At 46.2% G+C, this 27,529-nt stretch overlaps 1 protein-coding gene across 4 annotated transcripts in view; it reads right to left on the bottom strand.

Moving 5' to 3' along the window:
- Window positions 1-1,084: 1,084 nt before the first annotated feature.
- The window catches only part of LOC144151571 (juvenile hormone acid O-methyltransferase-like), a 133,970-nt gene continuing 107,525 nt past the window's right edge, over window positions 1,085-27,529 (bottom strand). For all 4 annotated transcript variants that reach the window (XR_013318903.1, XR_013318902.1, XM_077682673.1 and 1 more), the window contains 4 exons: window positions 16,863-17,096; window positions 7,850-8,216; window positions 6,555-6,711; window positions 1,085-1,267 (listed from right to left, as the gene is read on the bottom strand). Coding sequence is in view for 2 of the 4 variants with exons in the window: in XM_077682673.1 (XP_077538799.1) it covers window positions 1,101-1,267; window positions 6,555-6,711; window positions 7,850-8,216; window positions 16,863-17,096 (925 nt within the window). In the remaining 2 variants the exon portion in view is untranslated. The remainder of the gene's footprint in view (window positions 1,268-6,554; window positions 6,712-7,849; window positions 8,217-16,862; window positions 17,097-27,529) is intronic.

Raw genomic sequence — 27,529 nt, 5'->3', positions numbered from 1 at the left:
CGCGGAATTCCCTCTGGCGTTAGTAAAAACCAGATCACTCAACATAACGGCAACACAATGGAACCACACGGAACCGTCAGGATGCTTCGTATCCTCATCAGGGTTCCCCACGGGAAGATGGTGTAATTTTTTTTTGAAATATTTGATTTCCGAAGACCGTAGTTTCTGTTAAAAAAATTTCATTTCAAACCCGGTTGAGACGTAAAACTACCAAAAAAAGTCCACCCTTAGCAAAACGTGAAATTCAGCATTCTTGACGACCTAAATAGGTTACTTCCAGATTCAGCATTTTAGGTACGGAGTACCTTGGGACCGCGCAAAGTCCGTCCGCATCCGTGCGCATAGCATTCACAATCGCAAAAAATCACACAGGCAGCGGCAGGATTCGAGCCTGTGTCTGGTAACTTAGGACCGCGCAAAGTCCGTCCGCGTCCGTGCGCATAGCATTCACAATCGCAAAAAATCACACAGGCAGCGGCAGGATTCGAGCCTGTGTCTGGTGCCAGTCAGTTAGTGTCAGTCGTCATACCCATTGGGCTACGACCGTGAGTTAGTACCCGAGAGTGAAACGGCTTACTCCCTTGCCTGTAATGGTGCGGAGTACCTTAGGAAATCCCAATGTGCGTCCGCGTCCATCCGTGTGCACACCATCCTCAAGAAAAAATCACGCGAAATTCAATTTGAGCCGTTAGTTGCAGTTCCATTTAGGGAATAATCAAGGCTCAACTCACGGCTAAAATAGAATGACGGTCCAGGCGCAAATCAGATGTCACTCGGGGCGCAACTTGGATATCATTTCCACTTCCCGTACACCGCTCCCTTGCCATCATCCACCAAGTGAAGATGCTGTCATTTTTTTAATATGAAAACTCTTGTATAGAAAGTATAGAATGCGCTCTGTCCTTTAATCACAAAGTGACTGTTGGGTTGGCAAGCTGCAATTTTCCGGGTAGCTAAAATGCTGCCTTTTTGGCAAGATGAGTTCTATTTACTGCCATCAGTAGGTTATAACACGCCATAGTGATAGAAAAGATGCCCCAGGATATATCAATATATAGATACATTTACACTTTCACATGATGCGTCAGACTGCTGCCTTTTTATTTTTGCGAACGGCAAGCGTGGATCACCAGCATTTGCTGCCTTTTGATGCGCTTATCGGAGTTTTTCACCAACTCGTTGATGAAGTCATAAGTAAACTTTTGAAGATCTAGTTTTTCTTCTTCAGAGATCATCCGGTTAAAAGGGTTTCCCTCAGTGTAGAAGTCTGCGCAAAAGAGAGAGGTAGATACATTGATCACTTCTTCACGAAATTCAATTTGACGTTCGCATGGTAGGAACAAAAGAGGCGCGCTGTTCTTGTCAAGAGGAGACGGTCATGTTTGTGTAGTAAACATGTGCTTGTTGGCAGGACCGCATTGGGTGCACAATAAAACGATTATATACTACATTAAAAGCTATGTGATAATCTATCACTTTGATGATCATCATGATGTTTGGGTTTTATTGGCGGAAGGCCAACTAAGGGCAAAGAGTGCCAAACAAATGTGATTACATGAGAGCGACAAGAAAGTAACATTGGAAATTTCAGTAAAAATAAATAATGTAAAACACAACGTAATGAAGATGACTGGTGTAAAGGGCCAGGTTGTCGAGGTGCTTGATACGAAATGAGATGTAAAACTTGACATCGCTAAGAAACTTAAAAGTACGCTTGTGGGTGATTATGGGGTCGTCCCCTGAAAGCACGATGGGTGTAGTGGATTGCGTTGTCTGTATAGTTGTGAGAAGTGTCTGTGTCGTGTTGTTTCTAGTGCCTTGCATTATATGAGGATGTGGATCACGGATAGGGCCTCACCGCACCTGCTGCACAGAGGTCTTGGAGATCCAGTGAGAAGGTGCGAGTGCGTTGTGCGCGTGTGCCCCATCCGTAATCTAGCCAATTCGACTTCTGTGTATCTATTGCGTGTGTCAGTGGTTTATGGTCCTACGTGTGGTTTTATTACGTGTAACTTGTTGTCTGTTTGTTCATTTCCGTGTGTTTGCCATGTCTTGCGAAGGTGTTGTCTGATGTGTGGCTTCCCGTCGGTGTAGGGTAATTTGGTTATGTCTACTGCATTCGAGAGTGTAGCAGCAGCAGCCATTCGATCCGCGGCTTCGTTCCTGGCTATACCACAGTGTCCAGGGTTCCAGCAAAGGACGAGGTCAAATTCGCAGACAAACGCAGACATAATAACCTTGACGATGAGATTGACAACGTCGTTTTTCGATGAATTTATTGACGACAATGCCCGCACAACACTGAGAGAATCTGTATAAATAAGGGATTGTGGGATGTGGCTTTGAAGTATATGATTAACAACAATGAGTGCACCGTACGCCTCTGCAGTAAAGATACTAGTATGACTATTCATTGTTTTAGTGACAGTAAGGCCAGGTCCATGCGCCGCGCAGGACACAGAGGAGACAATTTTAGAGGCGTCCGTATAACATTCAGAACACTGACACTTTTCTGCAAATACAAGAAGTGCTGCAGAATTGCACATGTGGGAGCTTGGTTTTTATCTATTTGTGTGAAAGATGTGTCGCATAATACAGGGCGGGAATTCCGTGGTGCTACAAAATCTGTTACAGATGTTCGGATGGTACCTAAAAAGAAGACAGCAAGCTCTGACGCTTCCTCCCTACCTCTGTAAGAGAAGGGCCCAGAGAACGTTGGTCGATTTAGGAGGAGTTCAGTGATCAATGTATCGTAAAAACTGAATTAAAAGGATGGTGAGGCATGGATTAATTATTAAAAGCATAAAGCAGGTCTCTGTATTCTCGCTGACGTTGTAGGTTCCATTTATTACACTCTACATTGAGGCCTTCAACCGGGCTTGTGTGGAAGGCGCCACATGCCAGGTAAAGTCCCAGAAGAAGCGCTAGTCCATCGTTTTGAGGGATGTTTTACTTGCGGACCCATAAAAAGCACTTCCCTAGTCCAATCGTGATCCTATCAGGCTAGTAAAAACACGTAAAAGTAGCTTTTTGTCAGCACCATATGAAGAGTGGGAGAAAACCTCGAGTATAGTCATAGCCTTTAAGCATTTATGTTTAAGTTGTTTTATATGTGAAATGAATGTGAGCTTTTCGTTAAGGAGTACGCATAAAAACTTGTGTTTATTTCTGACTGCAATTCAGGTACCATTAAGTTTGATGTCTGGATCCGGCCGAATTCCAAGCCTTTTCGAAAACAAAACACATGTACAGTTCACTGGAATAAATTTAAAACCGTTTCCATCTGCCCAGATGGCTAGCTTGTTTACACCAAGCTGGACTTGGCGCTCGCAGAAGTTACAAGACTTAAAAGATAATTGTACGTCATTTACATAGATTCAACAGGAAATTGACGGTGACAAGCCTTTCTGAGTGAATTTATTTTTTCAGTAAACAGAGCGCAACTCAAAACTCCGCCTTGCGGCACGCCATTTTCCTGCACATGAACCATTGAGAGTGCACTTGCAACTCTAAAATGAAAGGTTCTTGCAGACACGTAGCTTGCAAGTGTGTTTACCATGTTACCCGACATTCCGAAAGAGTTCAGGACACGTTGGATGTCGTACCACCAAGCGGTATCGTACGCTTTTTCCAGATCAAAGAATACCGTCTTGCAATATTGTTTGTGGAGGAAAGCAACTTTTATACACGACTCTAACGCAACGAGCTGATCGTTGATAGATCGTCCCGCCCTAAAGACTGCCTGGAAGCTCTCGAGAAGACCATTGTACTCTAACAAGTACACCAGTCTCCTGTTTATTACCTTCTCGAGAAGCTTGCATAGGCAGCTTGTCAGAGCAATGGCTCGGTCACTGGCGGGTGAAGAAGGGTCCTTTTCCTCCTTCAGGAACGCCACCACAATAGCCTCCCTGCAAGATTTTGGAATCTGCTCCGAAATACATATGTTGTTGTATAGGTTTGGGAGTGTTTCAAGAGTGTCTGGGTGTAGGTGTTGTTTCATGGTGCAGGTAATCTCTTCTGTGCCTGGAGCGGAAGGTTTGTCCGTGCTCAGGGCAGCCCTCAACTTATAGAGTGTGAATTCAGAGTTGTAAAAAGTTTTTGATTTGTCTTTATCATGTAATTGCTTTTTCTCTGCAGATGATTTGTGTTGCATGAAAGTGTTGGTGTAATGTGTTGAGCTGGACACGTGTTGGAAATGTAGTGCGTGTGTGTTAGCTTGGTCTACGAGTGTGTCGTCTGTAGTACTTTCAAGGGGCAGGCTGTGTGTTGTCCTTTGAGTTTTCCTATTCCTCTCCAGACTTTGTGTGTGTACGTAGATGAATTAATGGATGTCAAAAAGGTGTGCCAACTGTCTCGTTTTGCTTCACGGCGCACACGTTTTCCGAACGCCTTGGCCCGTTTGAACAAAATGAAGTTACCCGACGTGGGGTACGACGAAGGGTACCCCATGCCTTGTTCTGGGCCTCTCGAGTCCGCCTACAGTCCTCATTCCACCACAACCTCCTCTGGTTGCGTGGGGAACCAGAGGCGTGGCGAAAGGACTTTTCGGCGGCGTCGAGTATGTGCGCTGTGAGGAGTTGGGTAGCTTTTGGGTACCCATGAGGAGTTGGGTGGGTGTCCAATGAATGCGTAGTGTAGTTTGGATGTCTCTGTAAATGTATTCCAGTTCGCTCTAGCTTCATTGAACCTGTTCTTGCGTCATCGAACCAGTATTTAAAAACTGAAAGTAATACCAAGAAATAGGCATACTGGAACACCATCAATCTAACCTCAAGGAACATGCACCCATTGTCACTTCTGCCACAACAAATCCTGCAGGGAACGTATTAGCGACGACATCTCAGGGATAGCGTGCCCAGAAAATGGAGAAATCGTTCGAGGTAACAAATCGAACCTACATTATCAGCAAAGGTTTGTTTTGGTCTTAAACGATAGCCTCTTCTTATTATGCGGTAGAAGTGTAAAAATGTATACGTAATTCAGTTCTGTGCTTAGCGTGCCCCTATAAGTAGGCATGCGGTGCGATTAGAATATCCCATAATATAGGGTCACTAATCTGCTCTCGTTGAAATGTACCAAACGCAAGTGTTTGCTTGTTGTAACTAAATTTGCATAACTTTGGATTACTGTCGTTTGAATATTTAGGAGAATACATTCGAGAACTAATTACCCCGTTGATACCTTTCCCAGCGCTTTTGTATGGTATTCTGTGAATTTTCCCCGCGGCCAGAACAGCTATTGCGCACGGCAGCGACCAATGTTTTCTGAAAAGAAACCTGAGTTTCGAAATTCCCTTCGATACCGTATTTACAGTTTTAGGGACGTTTACGAGAATACGTATGGCAAATACCGAGCGGCATCAATCAAACAAGTGATCTATAATTCTTTTTCAGCGAGTATTTCGTGGAGCTACCAGGCAATTGGGCACACGCTTGGTTTGATGAATGCCTGTAACAGGAGTGCAGCATTGGTGAGAACAACAGTGCGCTCCTTTAGCAAAACACGCAGCTCCAAGTCTACGCATGCCCCGGAGGTGTAAGAACTAAAAAAACTACGTAAGGGGGTACGAGGTTGAGATAAATAGGATTATTCAAAAGACTGGTCTAGTCTTTCTTTTGCCAAAAATAAAACCATGTTCCCCATGCAAGTTTTATTTTCCAGAGGTTTTTATCAGCAGTTCTGTTCTCTTTTGCCGAAAGTAAAGCTTCCGCAAGTACAGCACCCCAAGAGTACGTATACGAATAGTTGGGTGATGGATCTAAAACTACCTGCACATTGGATGATTACATGGTTCACTGAACGTATCTTGATGCATACGAGATGCCCAAAAGAATCCAGTAACACAATGGAGGGTCAAAATAGTACTAGACTAACTGATGCCAATAATGTGGCTATACATAGGGGATATGAAGTTTTTACTCTCCGCTTCCAACGTGACTATTAGGAGCCCGTTCTCTTTTTCCGTACAGCATTTGCTTTATATACCTAACAGACATTATTGCCTTTATTTGCCTGCACATAATATTTCTTAGAAGCGCCGAAAAGATTTGTATTTTGCATTTCCGTAGACCTGTCATAGCATTAGCAGTTTTTCGCTGCGCAGGATTTTTTCACATTAGCTCTGAGCAGGAAAAAGGAACGAGACACTTCGAAAACTAAACCGCAATGAATCATAACTCTGGGTATGTGCATTTTCGAATACGGTTTTTGCAGAAGGTAATTTCACGTTTTACTGTCAGAAACTACACCTTAGCCACAGTCAAGTTTCCGCATACGTTGTGGTTGAGACATTCTATGGACCTCGGAGTTGCTGTTTGCTCGAGCTTTTTCTTTTTCCTTGAATTAAAAGAGACCACACTGGCCAGGAACTAACTCGCAAACATATGACAATCAGTGGAAATGGGAATACGCTACAGCTGTTGCTTATAATATGTTGTTCTGTGCAGAGAATTTGGTAGAGAAATAGCGGCACCTTTGGATCAAAATATCTTTAAAACGCTATACCAGTCCCATTGGCTAATGAATCATTCAGGCGTATGAAGTCGCGTACATACCAGCAAGCTCTTCAGTAGTCAGTGTGACGTCCACAGGCATATCGAACACTTCGCAAGCCAAAACATTCAAATTGGCACCCTGCACAAGGCTTTCAGCATAGGACCGGGAATCCAGAAAATTCATATCATGAGTCGGCGGAATGAAACCTTCGAGTGCCTAACAAGAAAAGACAGCGTAAGCATAAATGTCCGGTGTTCAATGTTACTTCAATAGTTTACATCAAGATATTTGCTGAAAGAAAACAAGCCTATTAGAAGTGAAAATGATCTTCTGCTATATGATTACTTACCCGGGTAAAAGTATCGTGACCAAGGTTGCTCTGCTCAGTTCAATGATCATATATAATGTGCACCCTTGTAACAGCAACAACAGGATTTTCAGACATTTATTACAGACTTAGCCATGGCGTCGCAGCTACGTCCCCCATATACACATCTTTAACCGTCGTTTCTTTACGGAAATCGAGACAAAGCACTAGCACACGACCTGTGCTAACGCTGTTTGAAATTCAACATACAGTGTATGTCCTGGAAAGAATAAACTAACAATCCCCGTATTATTGTTGGGAAGCTGCGTTACAACAGTGCGAGGTGTCTGTACAAAACAATTATTTGTTCTGTTGCGCCAAAGCCGAACCTCGCATGTTTTCATGTTTACTGGACCGAAAAGCAACGCTTAAATTATTCGTTCACCACGTCGGTGCAGCGGAACAGCCATGCTGATCAAAAGTTCAGAACACAAGCGCGAGTAGTGGTGTGATGTAGCTTGATAACGCCCCTATGGTTTAGATTGGTAAACACATTTATGATTCCTGTAGTACGCCTAGCGCCTTTTCTTATAACGTTTGGACAAATAAGCGCCAATAACAGAGAAAGACAGGACCGCAGCACACATGTTGTAATATTTCTCTCGTTTTCGTTCCACTAGGCTAATGACTTTTGCCTGCGTCATCAGCCTAAGTTAGCTTCTGAGCAGCTTTTCTTACCCTCCTGATACGGTTTCAAGGCCTGGGAAATGCTGTTTTATTTTTATCAGAGCTGAATAAAACTGCATCACAATTGCCGCTAGTTGAAAAAGTCTCACACACAAGACAAGTCGACGGCCTCCATCAGAAAATGCTACCTCGACGAGAAACACAATACTGATGCACAGTTGAAATGCCACTTTCACTTTCGGTTTAATGTTATTTTAGTGTGGCTTAGAGTCTCATTGACAAATATTTATGTCGACATGAAGGTGATGCGATACTGAGAAAACATGTATAAAATTTACTAGATGGGGATAAGTGACTTACCGCAGAGTACTTTTGCCAGCGTGGTGATTGTTTCAATGCTCTACAGACGTCAAAAATAACAAGACTCCGGCCGAACACAATAAAGCATTCGCCATCTGCCGCAACAAGTTTTGCAATATTGCGGACGGCGTGCTGCTGATCTTTAACCCAATGCAGCATACCGAACGAGGTCACCAAGAGGAAAACGCCATTCTCTGCGACAAATCGAGCCACGTCCTCGTCGCTTTCAATACCCACGTTCATGTATTGGATATTTGAATGGGCGTTGTTCTTTCGAGCGAAGCGCAGTGTCTCCTCTCTGCAGTCCACAGCTACGACCGTCTCGCACCATGCCGGCAAGCAGGGTAGAAGGTGCTTCACCGTGAAGCTGCAGGAACAGAGTAAAGATGTTGAGTCTCCACCGTTCGTTTCTAAACAAACATTGGAGTCTGTTTTAGTCTAGAATAGTTAACGAACGCTTACATGGGTAAATTCGCGATACATTGAGGCTGGCCCAAAATATCTGCTTCTTGGAAAGCATCAACATTGCAAATCTAATGTTTAATTTATTGGATCAAATGTTTGGAGCCTATGAACAAAGAATTCCGTGAAAAACGTTTCCTAAACAAGACTACAAGATGCGTCGATAAATGCTCGTAAAAACGCAAAATATCCCAGCGAAGGTCAGTTGAATGACGTGAAGTTAGTGAGTTGAAAAATTATAATAAATTGTGCTCCGGTAAAGAATACGTTATAGTGGACACACCTTCAGCACTAAGACCGTTTGTAAAACAATGAGTGCAAAAGTAGCGCGTAGGCATTTCGGAGGATGTAAGCGGACGACGTGATGCGCACAATATTCATCCATAAATGTAGCAAACGTTCCTTCGGAGGAAGCTGTCAGGGAAAGAGACACTATGTCTCGACCGGTGTTCACAGAATTTGAAGAAATGCACCTAGGAGCCTTGGTTGCAAAAGTGAAGTAAAAATGAATTGAAAATGTTGGGACACCTGAGGTTTGTGGACGAGACTGTCTTGTTTAGTAAGTAAGTTGTGGTTTTTTGGCACAGCAACCTTTCGGTTATAATGCGCCAGACGCAGGGTAGAATAGTTAAGCGACGATTAAACGATGTTATTCAGGGTGTTGTGAGGATTAAAAACATTTTAAAAGGACTCAAAGAGGCACATAGCTAAAACCGGTGTAGAAGGCCGGCGTCCTCAAAAAATTGGAAAACGTTACTAAAATCCACCAACGGTTCATCACTAAGTAAAAGCGCAGGGTGTAAAGGGATGCAAAAGGTGTATAATGCTTTGAAATGTCTGATGCGTGCTGCTTCAAGGTGTGGGCAGCTTATTAAAACATGAAGTACAGTAAGAGGTTCTCCACAGTGGTCACACATGGGTTTCTGTTCTTTCTGGACCAGGAAGCCGTGTGTGAGCACAGTGTGACCTATTCGCAGTCGGCATAAAATAACCTCATAAAAACGATTTCTGTGTCTGCAACTTTTCCATTCAGATAGGTATGGCTTCACTAGGTGTAACTTATTTTCAGTCTGTCTGTCCCATTCAGTTTGCCAGTACATTGTAATGGACTTTCGTATGGTGTTCCGAAGGTCCTGGTAAGGAACCTTGGACTTCGTTATTGCACAATGCTTAGTATGGTATGCTGCTCTATCGACAGTTTCATTTTCTGGAATGCCGATGTGGCTTGGTACCCAACAAAAGACGACACTAACCCCTGCCGATGTGAGGCAGCACAGTCGATTTTTTAGCATACCTACAGCCGCATTCTTTGAAGGGACAAGGGAGGTCAAAGCATGTATGGCGCTTAAGGAATCTGTAAAAATTGCCACTTTTTGTAGTCCATTTGCTATTACGTCTTCAATAGCTGAGGTTATACCAAAAACCTCTGCAGTGAAGACACTGCCCTCATCAACTATCCTCTCAGCTACAGTAACTGCCGACGAGTTTACAAAAGCATAACCGGTGTGACCAGCAGTTTTTGAACCATCAGTAAAGTAGTGGCAATAGCTACTGTATTTATCCTTAAGTGCAAGAAATTCTTGGCGCAAAAGCTGGTGTGGAAAAGCTTTCTTGTCGTATTTTAACAGCGACAGGTCACATTTGACAGCACTATAGTCCCAAGGGGCTAAAGCGTCCGAGAAACTCAGAAGAGTTGTCGGGCATATCTTGAAAGAGTACAGAGTCATGTGCTCCTCCAAACGGAGGGCAAGAGGGCGGACCACTCTTGGTTTGTTCTCATAGAGCTTCTTGTACTTATTTTCAAACAATTCTCTGGCACAAGGATGGTCATTTATGCATGCTATTTTGGCTGCATATACTCCACTTAGGTACGCTCGACGGTACTGCAGAGGCCACTCATTGCACTCAACGTAAAGACTATCAACAGGGGAGGTACGATATGCACCTGACGCAAGTCTGAGGCCCAAGTTATGCACTGGATCGAGTGAGGTGAGAACAGATTGGCGAGCTGACCCATAAACAATACAGCCATAATCAAGACGAGACCGTACAAGTGAGCCGTAAATTCGGAGCAAACATGCACGGTCGGCCCCCCATGACTTGTGCGACAAAATTTTCAATATGTTAAGTGTCCTCATGCAGGTCATTTTGAGTGTCTTTATGTGAGCCCCAAATGTTAATTTGGAGTCATAAATGATGCCCAAGAATTTGTGCTCACTGTGTACTGGAACGAGCATATCCCTGATTTTTATTGTAGGTTTGGCATGCATACCTCGTTTCCGCGTGAAACACACACATGCACACTTCTCAGGAGAAAAGCGAAAACCGTTTTCATCTGCCCATCGTTGCAACCGATTGACCGTAGTCTGGATTTGTCTTTCACAGACTGATTGGTTACATGACGAAAAGGCAATCTGCAGGTCATCGACGTAAAGGGAGTACATAACCGGTCGAGGAATAACCTTTGCCAAGGAATTTATTTTAATGGCGAAGAGTGTCACACTTAGCACACTGCCCTGAGGTACTCCATTTTCCTGGCTGAAAGAACGGGAGACTGCATTGCCCAGTCTCACAGTAAAGGTTCGTTCTTGAAGAAAATCTTGTACACATGAAAACATTCGCCCTCTGATTCCCATTGCTGCCATATCCTGCAGAATTCCATACCGCCAAGTGGTATCATAAGCCTTAGCCATATCAAAAAAGACAGCAAGGCAAAACTGGTTGTTAACGAAAGCATCTCGTATCATTGTTTCAAGCCGAACAAGGTGGTCAGTTGTAGACCGAAACTGCCGAAAACCACATTGAAACCTATCTAAGTAACCTGAACGTTCGAGAACAAAGACCAATCTAAAATTGACTATCCGCTCAAATGTCTTGCACAGACAACTGGTCAACGTTATGGGTCGGTAGCTTGATGGACAGTCGGGTGGCTTGCCATCTTTCAGTAACGGAATTACGACAGCCTTTTTCCATGCTTTGGGCAGCCTACCCGTTTTCCAGATTTCATTAAAGAACTTCAGAAGCACTTCTAAGCAGCTATCATTTAGGTGTTGTAGAAAGGCGTAGTGAATAAGGTCAGGGCCAACAGAAGTAGCCTTGCACTGAGCTAGTGCTCTTTTAAGTTCGCACAATGTAAATTCTTGGTTATAGTCTTCACTGTTGTTGCTAGTATTTTTAATCCTGAGCTTTTCAGCACTAGCCTTATGTCTCATGAACTCTTCTGTGTAATTTTTATCGCTAGAAACATCTGAAAAGTGGGCACCTAAAACATCCGCTTGCGTTTGCAACAAATCGTTCCCACCGTCGGTAGAAAAAAGTGGTACCGTAAACCGTCTGTAGATGCCTTTGACTTTGCGTACATGGTCCCAGACTTTTTTTGCGGGAGTGGTAGTGTTTATTGTGCTTACAAAGTTTTGCCACGAGTTTCTTTTTGCTTCTTTTCTGATTTTTCTGGCAGCAGCTCGGGCAGCCTTAAAGCTCAGGCAGTTGTCCATGGTAGGGTACCGTCTGAACACACCCCAGGCCTTGTTTTGCTTTTTCCGGGCTTCGCGACAGGCATCATTCCACCACGGCTTTGGCCGCTTAGGGATTCGGCCAGATGATTGTGGGACGGCTACATTAGCAGCTTTGACAAGTTCCTCGCAAATGTAGGCGTTTGCTTCGTCTATGGACATACTGCTCATGTCAAATCCCTCAAAACTGACCAGATCCTTAAACTTTCCCCAGTCTGCTCTCTCGAGCCTCCATCGGGGTGGACAGTTTTTGAGGGCTGGAAGTGGCTGCACGTCTCGCAACAAGGCGGGAAAGTGGTCACTTCCGTGTGGATCGTTCACTACACTCCACTCAAAGTCCATCTCGAGCTCTGGCGACCCAACACAAAGGTCTAGCGCAGAAAAGTTTCCCGTACCCGCAGAAAAATATGTCTTGTCTCCATTATTGAACACAAAGAGGCTGTTATTCATCAACCATTGTTCGATTTGTTTTCCCCGACTGTCGATTTTGTCACCTCCCCATAGGCAGTGATGGGCATTAAAGTCCCCCATAATAACAAATGGTGCAGGCAGTTGCTCAACAAGGTCATTAAGTTCCTGTAATGACACATTATCAGATGGTGGCAGATAAAGTGAGACAACAGTGATCAGTTTGTTGACATAAACTTGTGCTGCAACGGCCTCCAGTGTAGTGTCAAGTTGTATTGACTTTAGAATTGTGCCCTGTGCCACAACCAAAGCCACACCCCCTGAAGCACGGGTGCTCTCTTCTCTGTCCTTTCTGAGGAGGTGATAACTGCGGAGAATTTTATCATGTTTTTTTGTTAAATTTGTCTCCTGCAGCGCCACCACTTGGGGCTCATATTCGTCTATCAACTTATGTATATCATCAATGTTATGAATTAAACCTCTACAGTTCCAGTGTATGAAGGGAACCGGCATTTTAGTTTTTTGGATGAGGTACAATTACTTTTTTTTTTTACTTTTTGTCAGGTGGTTTCCTTGCAGGAGGTTCACTCCTTGCAGGGATCTTGGATGCATTCTTCCCAGTACCTTTAGAAGGCACGGGTAGGAGAGATGTAGAGTGTCTTCCAGTGCCCCTTTGGGGCCCTGAAAGGGACGAGGTGGAGGGAACGACGTCCATGGCCTCCTCAGCCGGAGCAGAGAGGGCCGGTGGTTGCACAGCCTCGGGGGCCGGAGCGCGTGCAGTCGGCTGTGGCTGTGCTGGCTGCTGCCCGGGGGGAGACTGGGCAAGGGCCAGGTCAGCAGAGCTAAACTGCGTCCCTACCGATGCCCGAGGCGGCCCGGCTCCCCGGCGCGCCACCTCGGCGAAAGTGCCTTTTTGCACAAACGAGAAGCGTCTTCGCGCTTCTTGAATTGACAGACCTTCTTTTACCTTGATAGCCATTATTTCTTTTTCATTTTGGAATTTCTGGCATTTTCGTGAGTACGCAGGGTGTGGCCCTGCACAATTGACACACTTTACTTCCTGCGCTGCGCAGGAGTTCGCGTGATGATCAGTACTCGCGCACTTGGCGCACGTCTCTTTGCCCCGACAGCTCTGCAGTGTGTGACCAAACCTCTGGCACTTAAAGCACCGGCGTGGGTTTGGGATGTATGGACGGACTCGATGGACTACATAGCCAAGTTTCAGGGATTCAGGAAGCTTGGTGGAGTTGAAAGTCAATACAAGGTGATTAGTGGGGATGTCAATGTCGTTACGTCGGATCATGATACGCCTGACAGCAGTAACATTTTCCTCTTGCAGGCCCTCTAAGATTTCATCCTCCGTGAGGTCTGCGAGGTCAGGATCTGAAATCACTCCTTGGCACGAGTTTAGGCTTCGGTGAGCCGATGCTTTTATAGTTAGGTTTGCTAACCTTTGCATTGCAAACACTGCATCAGCCTGGGCTTTGTTTTCGCATTCAAAGAGGATACCTCCAGAGGACATCTTTGTAGCTTTGCATTTACCGCCGAGGACAGCTTCCAGTTCTTTAGCGACTACGAATGGCGAGGCCTTTCGTAGGGGGCACTGGCTGTCGGTCGATTCGATAACAAGAAATCTTGGAAAGCTTTGTTCTTTTAGTTGGAATGGGACCCTTGATACAGGGTAGCTTACTGCGGTGCGAACTCGTTTCCGAGCCCGATCATGAGGAGGTTTTGTCGTAGCCATAAACTAGCAAATAAACATTCAGCAGCCATGCTGGCCACCCACCTCGGAGCCCAACACGGGAACGCAAACTTGCGTTAGCCATACGTGGCCACTATAACCCTGCATAAAGAAACCTAGGGTGGCCATTCACACAGGGTTAACCCTTGCCGCCTGGAAGAGGAGATCGGAAAGCAGAAAAAAATAGAGGACAGGAAAGATGGAGAAAGAAGACAGGAAAGCGAAAGAGTGGAGAGGGGGACAGGAAAGGGCGACTGGCTGATTCCCCCTCGGCCGGGTCAGTCCGGGGGTGCCGTCTACAAGAAGCGAGGGCCAAAGTGGCGTGTTGCCTCCACCAAGGGGCCCTAAGGTCCACAACAACCTCGGTGTCGGCTCAGCCACCAGGATCCCCTTTTCCCTGGACACGGCTAAGCCACGCACAGCCTAAAGCGTGGGTGGGTCCAACCCACATGGGCTCGGGGTCCGCGGTGTCGCCACTACCGTCACCTTGAACGAACAAGGTGCCCCTGCGGGGTGTCTTGTTTAATGAGTGCACACATAACCTCCGGCGATGCACCAGAAAATTTATCTTTAAAGCACACTTGTAGGACTCAGCATTTCTGCGAACTCATTGGAAACTTTGATATGAACAACGAACGCTGAATGCTTCTCCTTCTACAGATAACCGAATACAACAGTAACAGAATACAAAGTAACAGAAAAGAAAAAGTAACAGAATACAAATATCTTCGTATTGTTCTTTCCAGCAATCTCTCTTGGTCTCAGCATATTAACTTTATCTGCACAAAATCTTTAAAAAAGTTAGGTTATTTAAGACGAACACTGTCCCAATCCCCAAAAAGCACTAAATTACTAATGTATAAAACACTGATTCGTCCAGTACTTGACTACGCATGCCCCGTATGGAACCCACACAAGCAGGGTGAAATCGGTAGAATTGAGGCCATTCAAAAAAAACGCTATCAGATTTATTTGTAATCGCTATGATTGCTACTTTTCACCTTCCCTTGCCCTGTCTTCTCTTGAACTCACCACATTACGCATGCGCCGACTAAAGGATTCTATGCAATTGCTTTACTGTTTTATTACCTCGGTATATCGCATGTCTCACAATACCTACTTCTCATTTGCCTCGCCATCCAAAACTGGAAGTAATCACCACCTTAATATCAAGCCTTACCATTGTAAAACCAACGCATTCACATTTAGTTTTTTTCCTTTCACTGCCGAACTCTGGAATGCATTGTCCGGTGATACTCGCTCCCTTCCGCTAGAAAAGTTTTTAGTTGCCCTTGCTGATTTGCGTTAACTTTTCTTTGTTTTATTGCTCTGTTGATCTGTTCATTTGTTATTTTTTGTTCTGTGAATGCTCACTCGTGCCATAGCCCGAAATTGGAGGCTGCAGTATGTGTAAATAAATAGATAGATAAATAAATAAATAACGGAGTATTGGGGAATATAGAGGGAAAACGGAAAGTTGTCACTTGTGCTGCCCTTAGAAAAAGAATTGAGCATTCTACCCATCTCAAACAGGGGAAAGAACGATGTTTTTTCCTGACTGAAGTGAAGAAAGTAATACAGTAGTGCACTTAGACACGCAAACGTGGGTTACAGATATGTACATAGTAGTAAAGGAGAATTTCGGGGACGGAAATGGCTAAACTAGCATTTAGTTCAGATGCTAGCCTTGGCCGTGCTACCAGCGTGTATGTGGTACTAAGAAGCGCGATGAACACTCCTTCAATACGAAGTGCCAGAAATATAAAAACACGCCGGGCAGGGAAGAAGGACGGCGACAACAATAACGAGAAAAATACGCACCGATACAGAATTTCACTGTGGGCACATCATTTGAACGAATAAAAGAAACTCACTGCCTTGCAAATTAAACTAATTCGACAAATTTCACAAAGGTTTTGTATGCTGTGATTGTTTCGATCACCAGCAGCAACAGCAGCTCTGCAAAATGGCGGTTAGTACATCCGTACCACGCTTCGAAAATTATATGGATATGCATTCTCCAAATTACAGGATGGCTTACGAGCGAAACATTTTTCAGAAAAACCACACAGAATTAGATACGTGCGGGAGAAAACATCACCGCTCACTAACACAAGAAATCAATTACATGAACTCCCTTGTTCTCAGGAAACAAATTGTGATCCCCTGCAGGAGGATTGAGGGTACAATAATAATCAGAAGCGTTGCAATTCCTGTCGGTCTTGGATGGTTGTTTTTGAAGACCTGATAGTTGTTTTCTGGGTGACATTACGTTACTTCGTACGGACGAGTAAATAACATTTAATTGCAACAGGTCTCCTAACTGTTCTGATCCTTGAGTTTATGGGCAAGGTGAAAAAAAGCAGCTTCTGCCTAAGTTTTTTTTTCTAGGCTGGATGTGTTGCATCAGTACAGCCATAAAAAGACCTTTGAATGGACAGTCAGGCAGCCATGCAAATGTGATGCCTTTGGGGACACCGATGCTTTAACCTCCAAAAACACACGTTTTGTCCTCTCTTTTCAAGTAACGGTAGCGGAATGCTCCACACTGTGCCGTGCGCATTGTCAGAATTTTTCTATTTGTTGCGCAAATATCTATGGCAGGTGCCTGTGGGTTAAGAAAGCTAGTGCTGATAGCGAGAAATAAAACCTTGAGAATCAAAACATACATGGCCAACGACTTTTTATGAAGAGCAGATTTCAGCCAGTTAATGCAAATGAATGTCCTAACTGAACCCTTAACATTTTCCTTGCGCCTGTCTTCAGAACAAACTGTTTATATTCTTTGTGACGCATATTAAACAATGCGATACATGCCAGGACCAAAACCGACGTCGAGGCACTCTCGTCGGGAATGCTTTTTCTTCTTTCATATTAAACAGTACGATACCTGCCAGGACCACAACCGACGTCGAGGCACTGTCGTCGACCATGCTTTTGCTTTCCATCTTGAAGTGCCTCGTAATGGGGTAGCAGTGCTCCTTTGAAACGTTGCAATGTTGCGGCTACATTCCTGGTTAGAGGTTCTATTGCACGGCTGAACATCTCAACACGCTCCTTTGTTTCGTCAGCCTGATACTTGGAGATGTAGATGGTACGGTTGGCTTGCATCATGCCAGTTTCCCTGGTGAACAACAAGACGGCAAATGTGCCCACCGTTGTCACTGAAGTGGAGCAGCGCACATTTTTTTTAACTCGCGAAAATTACACCTTCGGAACTCTTTTGCAGGTTTGCAGCCCCAGATCATGAAAGGTTTTGAAAGGAAGTAAGGCAAACTGTTGATTCTATACAACAAAGTATTTTTTTAGAAGAAGCAGAATATAATTTCTAACTATATTTCGAAAAACATTCGCATTAAATGCTACATATAGAGAGATTTGGGAAGAGCATTTTTGTAATGGAAGCACACGCATCTAATATGTAACGCTTTCAGCGGTTAACATTGTTCTAGCAGTATTAGAATTCCCAGTACATGCTCATCTCCGGTTTGTATAGCCATTTATTCAGCTGAGATCCTTATGAATGCTTGAGACATTTGAAAATTTTAAGTCGGCTATGCTTTGTTGCTTTGATAAAGCAATGGGATCATTTCGATTGCTTTCGCAACACTTGGGTGCATAAATAAATGCCATAAAAAGACCATTTCCAGACAGTCGCTATGTTACCACAAAGTATGATGTACGATTATTTTAAGTGGCAGCGAGGTTCACTAAGCTTTTACTTCAATGCCGCAGTTAAAGCACCACATTCTTGTGAGCCTATACATACAGAGATTGCCTTCTTGTCACCGAAATTTCTTAAAAACCGCTTTTCTTTGTGAAATATATGACAACTGTTGAAAAATAAAGAAGGACGGCTGAGGAAGCTTAAAATTGGAGATCTCACTTTTAATATTTTGATTTGAAGAAGCATCAGAATCAATATCGGGAATGTTAAAATTTTACATTGCGCATAACAATCCGCTGTTTACTGAATGCAATGTCACCCGACATAAAAAGAAATTTTCTCCAAGCCTACGTTTTTTTCGCCGCTAGGGAGCCGAGCAGTACGAACGTACCTTCGCATGGGCTCCGTGTTTTTCAAACTCTCTCGGCGGAAATTTTCACTACAAGTGCCTTTCTGGTGTGAATAACCTTTCCTAAGGACCATCCGCAACACCGGACACGTCCCACTGGACTACCTGTGTCTCCCTTAGTGAGTTTTCACCACCTTTGGACAAGTGACAGCCGAGCGCCGCGCTATGCCCAACGCCGAACGCCGGCCGCCACCGCCGGCGTGTTCGGCCATGCCCGCCGTGGAGAGGGCCGATGACGGGCAAGCCCCGCCCGAAAACCACAGCCAGACCTCAAGACGCCTCTACCCAAGGGCCATGGAAGTCGAAGGTGAGCCGCTTTCAGCCGACAATACCATGGGTGGCTCGAAAGCTACAAGAAACTGCGCCGCAAGGAGCTGGAGAAGCTAAACCAGCGGCTAGACAACACAAAGGCGCGCCGCCATGGCCAGGCTACCGGGATCAACAACCCCCGAGCAACAGTTAGGACAGCTAACAAAGCAAAAAACAAAACGCCACTGCCTCCGCACCTGCCGCGAGAGGACCTTAAAATTGTTGTCCGACCGTGAAACGGCCTCATGTCTCCGAACTGAGTGAAGCGCAACTACGCGAATGCATTACCAGGGCGACAGGACTTGAACCCACGCAAGCGGCGGATGATATTTTACGCATAAACCAGAAGCAAAACACCTTCGTGATCAGCACTCCCTCGGTAATCCGCGCGGAGTCTTATGTCAAGATCCGGGAACTCCCCGCCCGCGGAGCAACTTATGAAGCTATGGTGTATGCGGCACCCCCGGAAAACACCTCCACGGGAGTGATACGCAATATCAAAGACTACGACACCCCGGAAGACATCACTAAAAGCCTCGTATATAACAAGAATCCCACGATGCTCCAAGCAAGGCACATGGGCAAATCCAGTTCGGTCATCCCCCTCTTCGAAGGAAGTAAAGTACCCTATTACGTCTATTATCGAGGAGCAGAAATGCGATGCTACCTACACAAGAAAACGCATAAAATTTGGGAAGCCTGCGGAAAAGTTGGGCACAGATCCGACGTGTGCCCTAAACCTGAAACCACGTACTGCAAGGTCTGCGGCATGCAACTACCGCCCGAAAACCACGCATGCGAACCGAAATGCGCCCTGTGCGGTAAAGATCATCTCACTGGCGACAAGAAGTGCCACCAGAGATTCCAGACCCCGTACCTGCTCCAGCGACGTCAGTGGGAAAAGAAGCTCCGACAAGCTGAAAGAGACGGACGAAGCAGAAGCTCCACGAGGAGACCACAGCACACCAAAGAGCGAGAACGTGGAAGAAGTCCGTCGACGACGAGGAAGAACCGATCCATATCGTTGCCCCGTCTACCCGGAAGTGGAAACCACAAGTCGAGGGCCGAGAGCCGCGAAGACCCGCGACTCTCGAGACAAGGGAGCCGCATCCGCAAGGATCAAAGTCAGGCGACCACTCCAAACGTATCCCGGGATGCGAGGCGCTTACCACGGGAGGATCAGGCCAACGACTACTGCAGTGAAGGCGGCCATCCAAGCACTCCGAAAGAAAAGGTGAGCTGGGTTAGCACGGTCTCCCAAAAAGGTAATGTTAGACCGATAGAGATACCCGCCCCGAACACACAACAGAATGCGCAATCCGAACTCGCCCGCGTTCGGCAACTATTAGAGTTAGTCCTGCAAGAGAACACGGAGCTTAAAATGGAACTAGCAGCACTCAAAAGAGGAAAAGAGACCGCTCCCGTGACATCTCAGACCAAAAGCACAAACGCACAAGCATCCAAACCCAACGAAGAGCCTACACCTATGAACGAGGCAGGCACCCACCCGAGGAAACAACAACAAATTAGGCGAAGACCCCGACCCTCCTCGCAAACGAACAAAGGAGGGGTGTGAACGGGCAGCACTAGAGGAAGAAGTCGAGAAAAAACTCAAGGATTTCGCCACACCCATCAGGGCCGAGTTGAGGGCGGCCATATCGGAATCTATAGCGCCGATGCAAGCAATAGTAAACCGCGCCCAAGCAGGTATGAGCGACAGGTTTAGCCAGATAGAAACATCAGTAAGACAGATGAGCAGCAGAATGAGCCGAATGGATGCAACTCTGATGGATAAGAAATGTAAGCATAGCAAACGCTACAACAGACCCAGATCAGAAGATGCGCTCAGGATCGCCGACTACAGCTGCCATGGTGACGCAGACAACTAAATATCCGCAGTACCTCATATGGCAGTGGAACTGCAGAGGCTTCAGAAAAAAGCGAAGCAACGCACAATTATACTTAGGCACACACCAGACGCCTCCCAACATAATAGCCTTGCAGGAAACAGGGGGCAAAGCCAAGCCTAAAAGCTACAGTGCCTTCATAGACCTCAATGCCACAAGCAACCCGGCCATGGTTACCGCCTTGGTTGGAAGACATTTACCCACGCTCCAGCACGACACCGAAGAAACCACCGTCGAGTACGTTCTCTTAGAAATCTTTGCCACATCCAAACGACACGAAACTAGTCTGTTCGTCCTAAACTTATACAGTAGCCCCAATAAGCAGCGCAGATTTGCGAACCTATTCCGCAAGACGATTGAAATAGCCAGGGGCACCCATTGGTAATACTCGGAGATTTTAACGCGGCCCACCCTCCATTAAGGCGATTAATGTTCCTGCCAGCTTATTAAGGGCAGGAACTTGTGGGCAGATACAGAGAGAAAGGGTTTGCCTTTGATGACGGATTTAAGCCAACCTACGCGACAGGGGAACAGAGTCACCAGAGACACGAAACCGGGTCTCGAATTCGTTAGAAACCTCGCCAAAAAAAACAGCGCCGAATGGAGTAACCTGCGCCAGGACCTCGCTAGCGATGACGTCATTACGGCCATTCAAATAGCAGCGGGTCCCACCAAACCCGGAGGTGTGGCATGCAAAATCACTGATTGGGATAAATTCAGGCAATGCCCCCGAGTCGTACATAGCGTCATTGAGGACATTGCAGAATGGACGACTTAAATTAAGAGACGGGCAGAGGAAGCCACTACAACCGTTCCAGAGGAAGAAGGGCTCCAACAGGCAGATTCCAGACTCCTACACATGTGGGAGACCAAAGAGAGCCTTCAGAAACGGCTCGCGATAACTAAACGCAACCGCCCGCTTAAAAGACGCATAGCGAAGCTCAACCTAGAAATACAAGAGTATGCTGACAAGCTCGCGCTGCAAAACTAGCACGCGCTATGCGAGCGCACGGAGCTCCAAATGAGTACGACTAAGGCGTAGAACTTATTAAGGCACCTGATAGACCCTAGCGTCACTAAATAAGCTACGCTTAACAGTACCGCCACTTCGCGCACCAGGAGGCGTCTGGGGGCAATTTTGTTTCTGGCTTGCAGTGTTGCCATCTCTCCAAACGAAACCGCCGCTGGTTGTGACGGGCAGAGTGCGACCGGACGCTCTAGCGCCCGCGCAGCCGAGAGAGAGAGAGAGAGGAGAGGCGCCTAAAAACAAAATGGCTGCGCCCATATGTAAGCAAACATCACGTGGTGCCGACCGACCAATGGAAATCCCGGCGGAACATGACAATGGGAGAAAAGAGTGCCGATACTCATAACACCCTTTATTTAGTGACGCTAATAGACCCCACCAAAAGCAAGACCTAGCAATGCCGGGGTCAGGAGAAACTCCTCCATACGCACAATCGGGGAGACGTAAATGAGACCATCCGAGAGTCGCGGGACATATACACGCCAGAACATCCCGCAGTCGAGCATGGGGATTACACAGGCATTCCGAATGCAAAACTCGACCAGCCCTTCACCATGGAGGAACTTAGGGCACCCTTAGTAGGCCTCAAACCAAACTCATCCCCTTGCCCGGACGGCATTACCAACAAGATGCTGCGGAACCTCGCAGATGAAGGATGTGAACTCCTAGTCGACTACTTTACTAATGCTGGGACACGGCGACGCTACCCAAGCAATGGAAGAAGGCATGAGTGCGGCTGATACCCAAGCCGGGGCAACCTTTCAGTGTACACAATCTCAGGCCGATTTCCCTCACGTCGTGCCTTGGTAAACTTCTAGAGCATATGGTCCTGAACAGAATAAACGACCACATGGCGGACAACAAGCTCTACCCGCACTCTATGTTGGGTTTCAGGGCCGGTTTGTCGACCCAGGATGTTATGCTACAGCTGCAACACCAAATAATTAATACCAAAGACACGGCACCCGCGGACGGCCGCGTAATAGTCGCACTAGACCTTACCAAAGCCTTAGACAGACTGAAGCAGGAGTCCATACTCCGAAGCCTCCAGAGCCCAACGACAGGAAAAAAAACATATGACTACATCAGATAATTTCTCATGTCCAAGTCGGCGAAACTCAAGGTGGGGCCACACGCATCGCCGGAGACCCCCACGGGGAGCACAGGGACGCCTCAGGGCTCAGTACTCTCTCCCTTCCTGTTCAACGCCACTATGATTGAACTTGCCAACAGGCTGCAGGTTATTGACGAAGTAAACCACAGCATCTGCGCAGACGACGTCACGCTGTGGACTGCGGGCGGCCGAGACGGCGACATACAAGACCGCCTCCAGGAGGCCATCGACGCTGTCGAGGCACACACAAAAACCCTAGGCCTCTCGTGCTCCCTCGAAAAATCGGAGCAGCTTACCTACCAGCCACACACAGGAGCAGAAAACCCAAGTGCGGGCCCCAGACTCACAGCATAACGCCAAAAGTGGGAGGAACTCTGATCCCCGAGGTGTCCGAAATACGAGTCTTCGGCCTGCACCTGCAAGCCAACGGGCACAATGGCAAGACCGTGCAATACCTAGAAAAGACAGCACACCAAATCACGTGACTAATTACGCGGATTGCCAGCAAGAACAGGGGCATGAAAGAAAAGACGCTGCTAAGGCTCCTCTACGCCTTTGTTATTAGCAGGGTTACATATGTAGCCTCGTTCCTACCCCTCAAACAGGTAGAGAAGCAGAAAATCAACAGCCTCATCAAGAGTGCACACAAGCAAGCCCTCGGAATGCCAATATGCACCCCAAACGAGAAATTCGACGTGTTGGGTGTACACAACACGCGCGAAGAACTCATCGAGGCGCAACGCACTTCGCACCTCGAACGCCTCACCAAGACGGCCACCGGCAGACACCTACTGGATAGCCTGCGCATTCCATACGAGACAATCTTCAGCGACAAGCTCTCCGTCCCCGCCGAACTACGGAAAGGCATCAGCGTTCCACTTCTTTCCAAGAATACGCACCCGCTCAACAACGAGAAGCGGAGACAGCTGCGAGCCCAGGCGCTCAAGAAACAACTTCGAGAGGATCCGCACACCGTTTATACAGACGCGGCCACTTACGAACAACGTGGTCGTCACTGACCACTCGGACAAAGTTCTAGCCGCCTGCTCCATCCGAAGCAAACACCCGGAGGAGGGCGAAGAACTGGACATTGCACTAGCCCTAGCAACGACCCAAGCGCGGAAAATCGTTAGCCACTCCCAGCCAGCGATCCGCAATTTCGCACGAAGAAGAATTTCCGGCGTGGCGTTAAGGGTTCTTTCCCCCCGCGAGACAAACCAAAACGCCACAACCACGTTGATATGGACGGCCGCACACGCGGCACTAGAAGGCAATCAACGGGCCAATGAGGCTGCTCGAAATCTTACCCACCGAGGGTCCCCGCAACCCGGCTCACAATCAATGGATAACGCCAAGGATCGCCTCTGTGCTTACCGAGACGTGCTCGAACACTACAAATGGGAAAGACGAACCTACCCGGCTGCCCACCCCTCGCTCACCAAGAAGCAAGACGTCGCGTGGAGACGCCTCCAGACGAAAACGTGTCCTAATCCAGGCCTTTACAGGCACTTCCATCCGGATATACACGACGGAAAATGCAAGCACTGCCCCGAAATTGCAAGCATGACTCACATGTTATGGGAATGCCCCAGTGTTCAGAAACAAGATTATAGCAATAACAAAGGCACATTTATTATAACTAGTAAAGAGTAATTGGTGACCGCGCTACGCAGCGAAAATACTGACATCCAGCAGTGGGCCGTCCAAAGGGCCGAAGACGCCGCCAGGAGTCAACATAACTTGCCCGTCGACTAAGGCGCCACGGGCCTGAATAGGCCTCTTCTTTGGACTACATAAAGTTTTTTCCTCCTCCTCCTCCAAGCCTACAAAAATTATGGACAGTAGTTGCGGTGCTCCCGAAGGCTGTGGGGCTGTCGTTTTTTATACAGACAGAATACACCAATGAGTCGTAATTTCTTGCACGGATACTGGAGGTTTCAGTACAGGAATATTTGTGGCTTGAATCACTGACACTAGTCCTGCCATGTATTAGCCACCAGCTCCCCTATGACATTTGTAAAGTATAATAGATATACTAGTCACTATGCTTGCTCTATGCAGGCCACGTACCGAGGAATATGTTAGTTGAATACACACCCCTGGTGCATTACAGGGCCACCCAGTGCATTAGCCAGCGACTCAAATTTTTAAAGATATTCGTGCAGGGCCACGCGAAAAAGCTGCGTTTCTTCGCGTATATTTGCTTTGAAATATTGAAATACCTTTATAGTGGAATAATTTACATTAGAAAACACATAATCACTGAAAAATATCTTGATAAGGTGTTCGATTACACAATTTTAGAATATAGACTGACAAATTAATTTTTGAAGACAAACGCATACGTGAATATCGGTCTGAGATTAACCAATGAGAAGGGCTACTGATATTACACTACAGAATTGGAAAATGTTTACAGAATTGAGCCAACAAATGAGTGAGGACGATTCGTAAGCCACTTGCTCAACTTGCCCAACAATATAACGCGACATGGTCGTTTGATTGTCAACCGCAGACCGCACAACCACTTGAAAAAAATTAGGATTTTTCATCATTTCCTCGCAGCCATCAAAACATTACTTCACCCCTCGTCACAGTTAGTTATTTGCACAATGCGCCATAAGATGCTTAGCGCGACGGAAAGTTTGAAAGTGTGTTAATATCTGTTTTGCTGCGTATAATGTACTGTGGTGGCCTAAATTTATTTCAGCGATATAAACTTTGTAGGTATTTTCGTTTTACCAGGTTGTAATTTTATGGCGTTTTTAAACGCCAAAATACTCACAAGAAACGAAACACACAGGGAAGAGAGTATCTTCCTTAAACGTCTCTAAAAATTTTCTAGTGTCTCAACAAAACGTATTACTCTACCGCAGCTTTATGTCCATCTGAAATATTTCATCATCATCATCATGATCATCAGCCTATCTACGCCCACTGCAGGGCAAAGGCCTCTCCCATTATTCTCCCTTTACCTCGGTCCTGTGCCAACTGTGACCAATTTATCTCCGCAAACTTCTTCATCTCATCTGCCCATATAACTTTTTGCCGCCCCCTGCAACGCTTGACTTCTCTAGGGATCCACTCTGCTACCCTTAATGACCAGCGGTTATCTTGCCTTCGCATTAGATGCCCTGCCCACGTCCATTTCTTCTTCTTAATCTCTACTAATATGTCCTTAATGCCTGTTTGTTCCCTGACCCACTCCGCTTTCTTCTTGTCCCTTAATGTTACACCTATCATTTTACGCTCCATTGCTCGCTGAGTCGTTCTCAATTTAAGTTGAACCCTCTTAGTGAGCCTCCAGGTTTCTGCCCCGTAGGTGAGTACCGGTAAGATGCAGCTGTAATACACTTTCTTCTTCGGTGACAATGGTAGGTTGCTATTCATTATCTGAGAATTCCTGCCATATGCACCCCACCCCATTCTGATCCTTCTAGTTATCTCTGCCTCATGGTTGGGATCTGGGGTCACAACTTGGCCTAAGTAGATATATTCGCTTACCACTTCCACTGCCTCGCCACCTATCTCAAACCGCTGTGCTGTCCCGAGGCTATGATCATTACTTTAGTTTTCTGCATATTAATTTTCAGGCCCACGGTTCTACTCTGTTCGTCCAGTGCGGTAAGCATGCTTTGCAATTCGTCCCCCGAGTTAGTTAGCAGGGCAATGTCATCAGCAAATCTGAGGTTGCTGAGGTATTCTCACTAAAACATTTCTCCCACCTGTTCCCAATCCAACGTTCTGAATACTTCTTGTAAGCATGCTGTGAATAACATTGGAGAGATTGTGTCTCCTTGTCTGATAGCGTTCCTTATAGGTATTTACTGCTCTCCTTATGAAGGATGACGGTAGCTGTGGACTCATTGTAGATATCCTCTAGTATTCTTACATAATGCTCATCTGCCCCCTGGTTCCGTAATGTCTGAATGACTGCTAGGGTTTTGACCGAGTCAAATGCTTTCTAATAATCTATGAAGGCTATATATAGGGGTTCAGTATACTCAGCGCACTTCTCTATCACCTGATTTATCGTGTGAATATGGTCCATTGTTGAATAGACTTTACAGAACCCTGCTTGTTCTTTAGTTTGACTGAAATCTAAGGTTGCACAAATTCCGTTAGTGATTACCTTGGTAAGTACCTTGTAGACGACTAACAGTAAGCTGATCGGCCTGTAATATTTCAAGCGCTTCATGTTACCTTTCCTATGGATTAGGATGATGTTCGCGTACTTCCAAGATTCCGGTACTATTGCGGTCATTAGGCATTGCGTATACAGGTTTGCCAGTTTTTCAAGTACAATTGCTCCGCCATCCTTCAAGAGCTCTGCTGTTATCTAATCCTCACCAGGTGCTTTGCCCCCTTTCATTTCTTTCAAAGCCTTCCTTACTTCTTCGGTCGTTACTGGTGGGATGTCTATCTCCTCTGAGCTACTGTCTGGTTCGGCATTATCGTGGATGTCCCGGCTACTGTGCAGATCCCTGTAGAACTCCTCGGCCACTGTGACTATTTTGTCCCTATTTGTGATGACATTGCCTTGCTTATCTTTAAGTGCATACATCTGATTTTTCCCCACGCCAAGACGCCTCCTCACAGCTTTCAGGCGACCTCCGTTCTTTACAGCGTATTCGATCCTCTCCATATTATACTTCCGTATCTCAGCTGTCTTGCGCTTATTGATTAACTTCGAAGGCTCCTCTAGTTCTATTCCGTCAGCTGCGATGGAGATTCTCATGGTTTGCCGTTTCCTAATTAGATCTTTCGTTTCCTCTGAACGTTTGCCAGTATCCTGTGTAGCCATAGTGCCCCCGACTTCTACTGCACACTCCGTGATAATACGTGTAAGGTTGTCGCTGGCTTCCTGTGTTGTAAGCTCGGCTTCCTCGTTAAGAGCTGAATATCGGTTCTGCAGCGCGATCCTGAATTCTTCTACTTTACGTCCTACTGTTAGCTCATTTATCGGCTTCTTTCGTACTAGCTTGTGGTGGTCCCTCCTCAGATCTAGCCTAATTCGAGATCTTACAATGCGGTGGTCACTACACCTTACCCTTCCGAGTACTTCCCCATCCTGCACGAGGCCAGGGTTATCGCATAATATGAGGTCTATTTCATTTTTATGCG

This window comes from Haemaphysalis longicornis, unplaced genomic scaffold (assembly GCF_048455015.1).
Source record: "Haemaphysalis longicornis isolate Haplotype H1 unplaced genomic scaffold, Haemaphysalis longicornis Haplotype H1 scaffold_9, whole genome shotgun sequence".
Classification (NCBI taxonomy): Eukaryota; Metazoa; Arthropoda; class Arachnida; order Ixodida; family Ixodidae; genus Haemaphysalis; species Haemaphysalis longicornis.
Note: the sequence above shows the minus strand (reverse complement) of the source record. Positions and strands in the feature narration are given on the sequence as shown.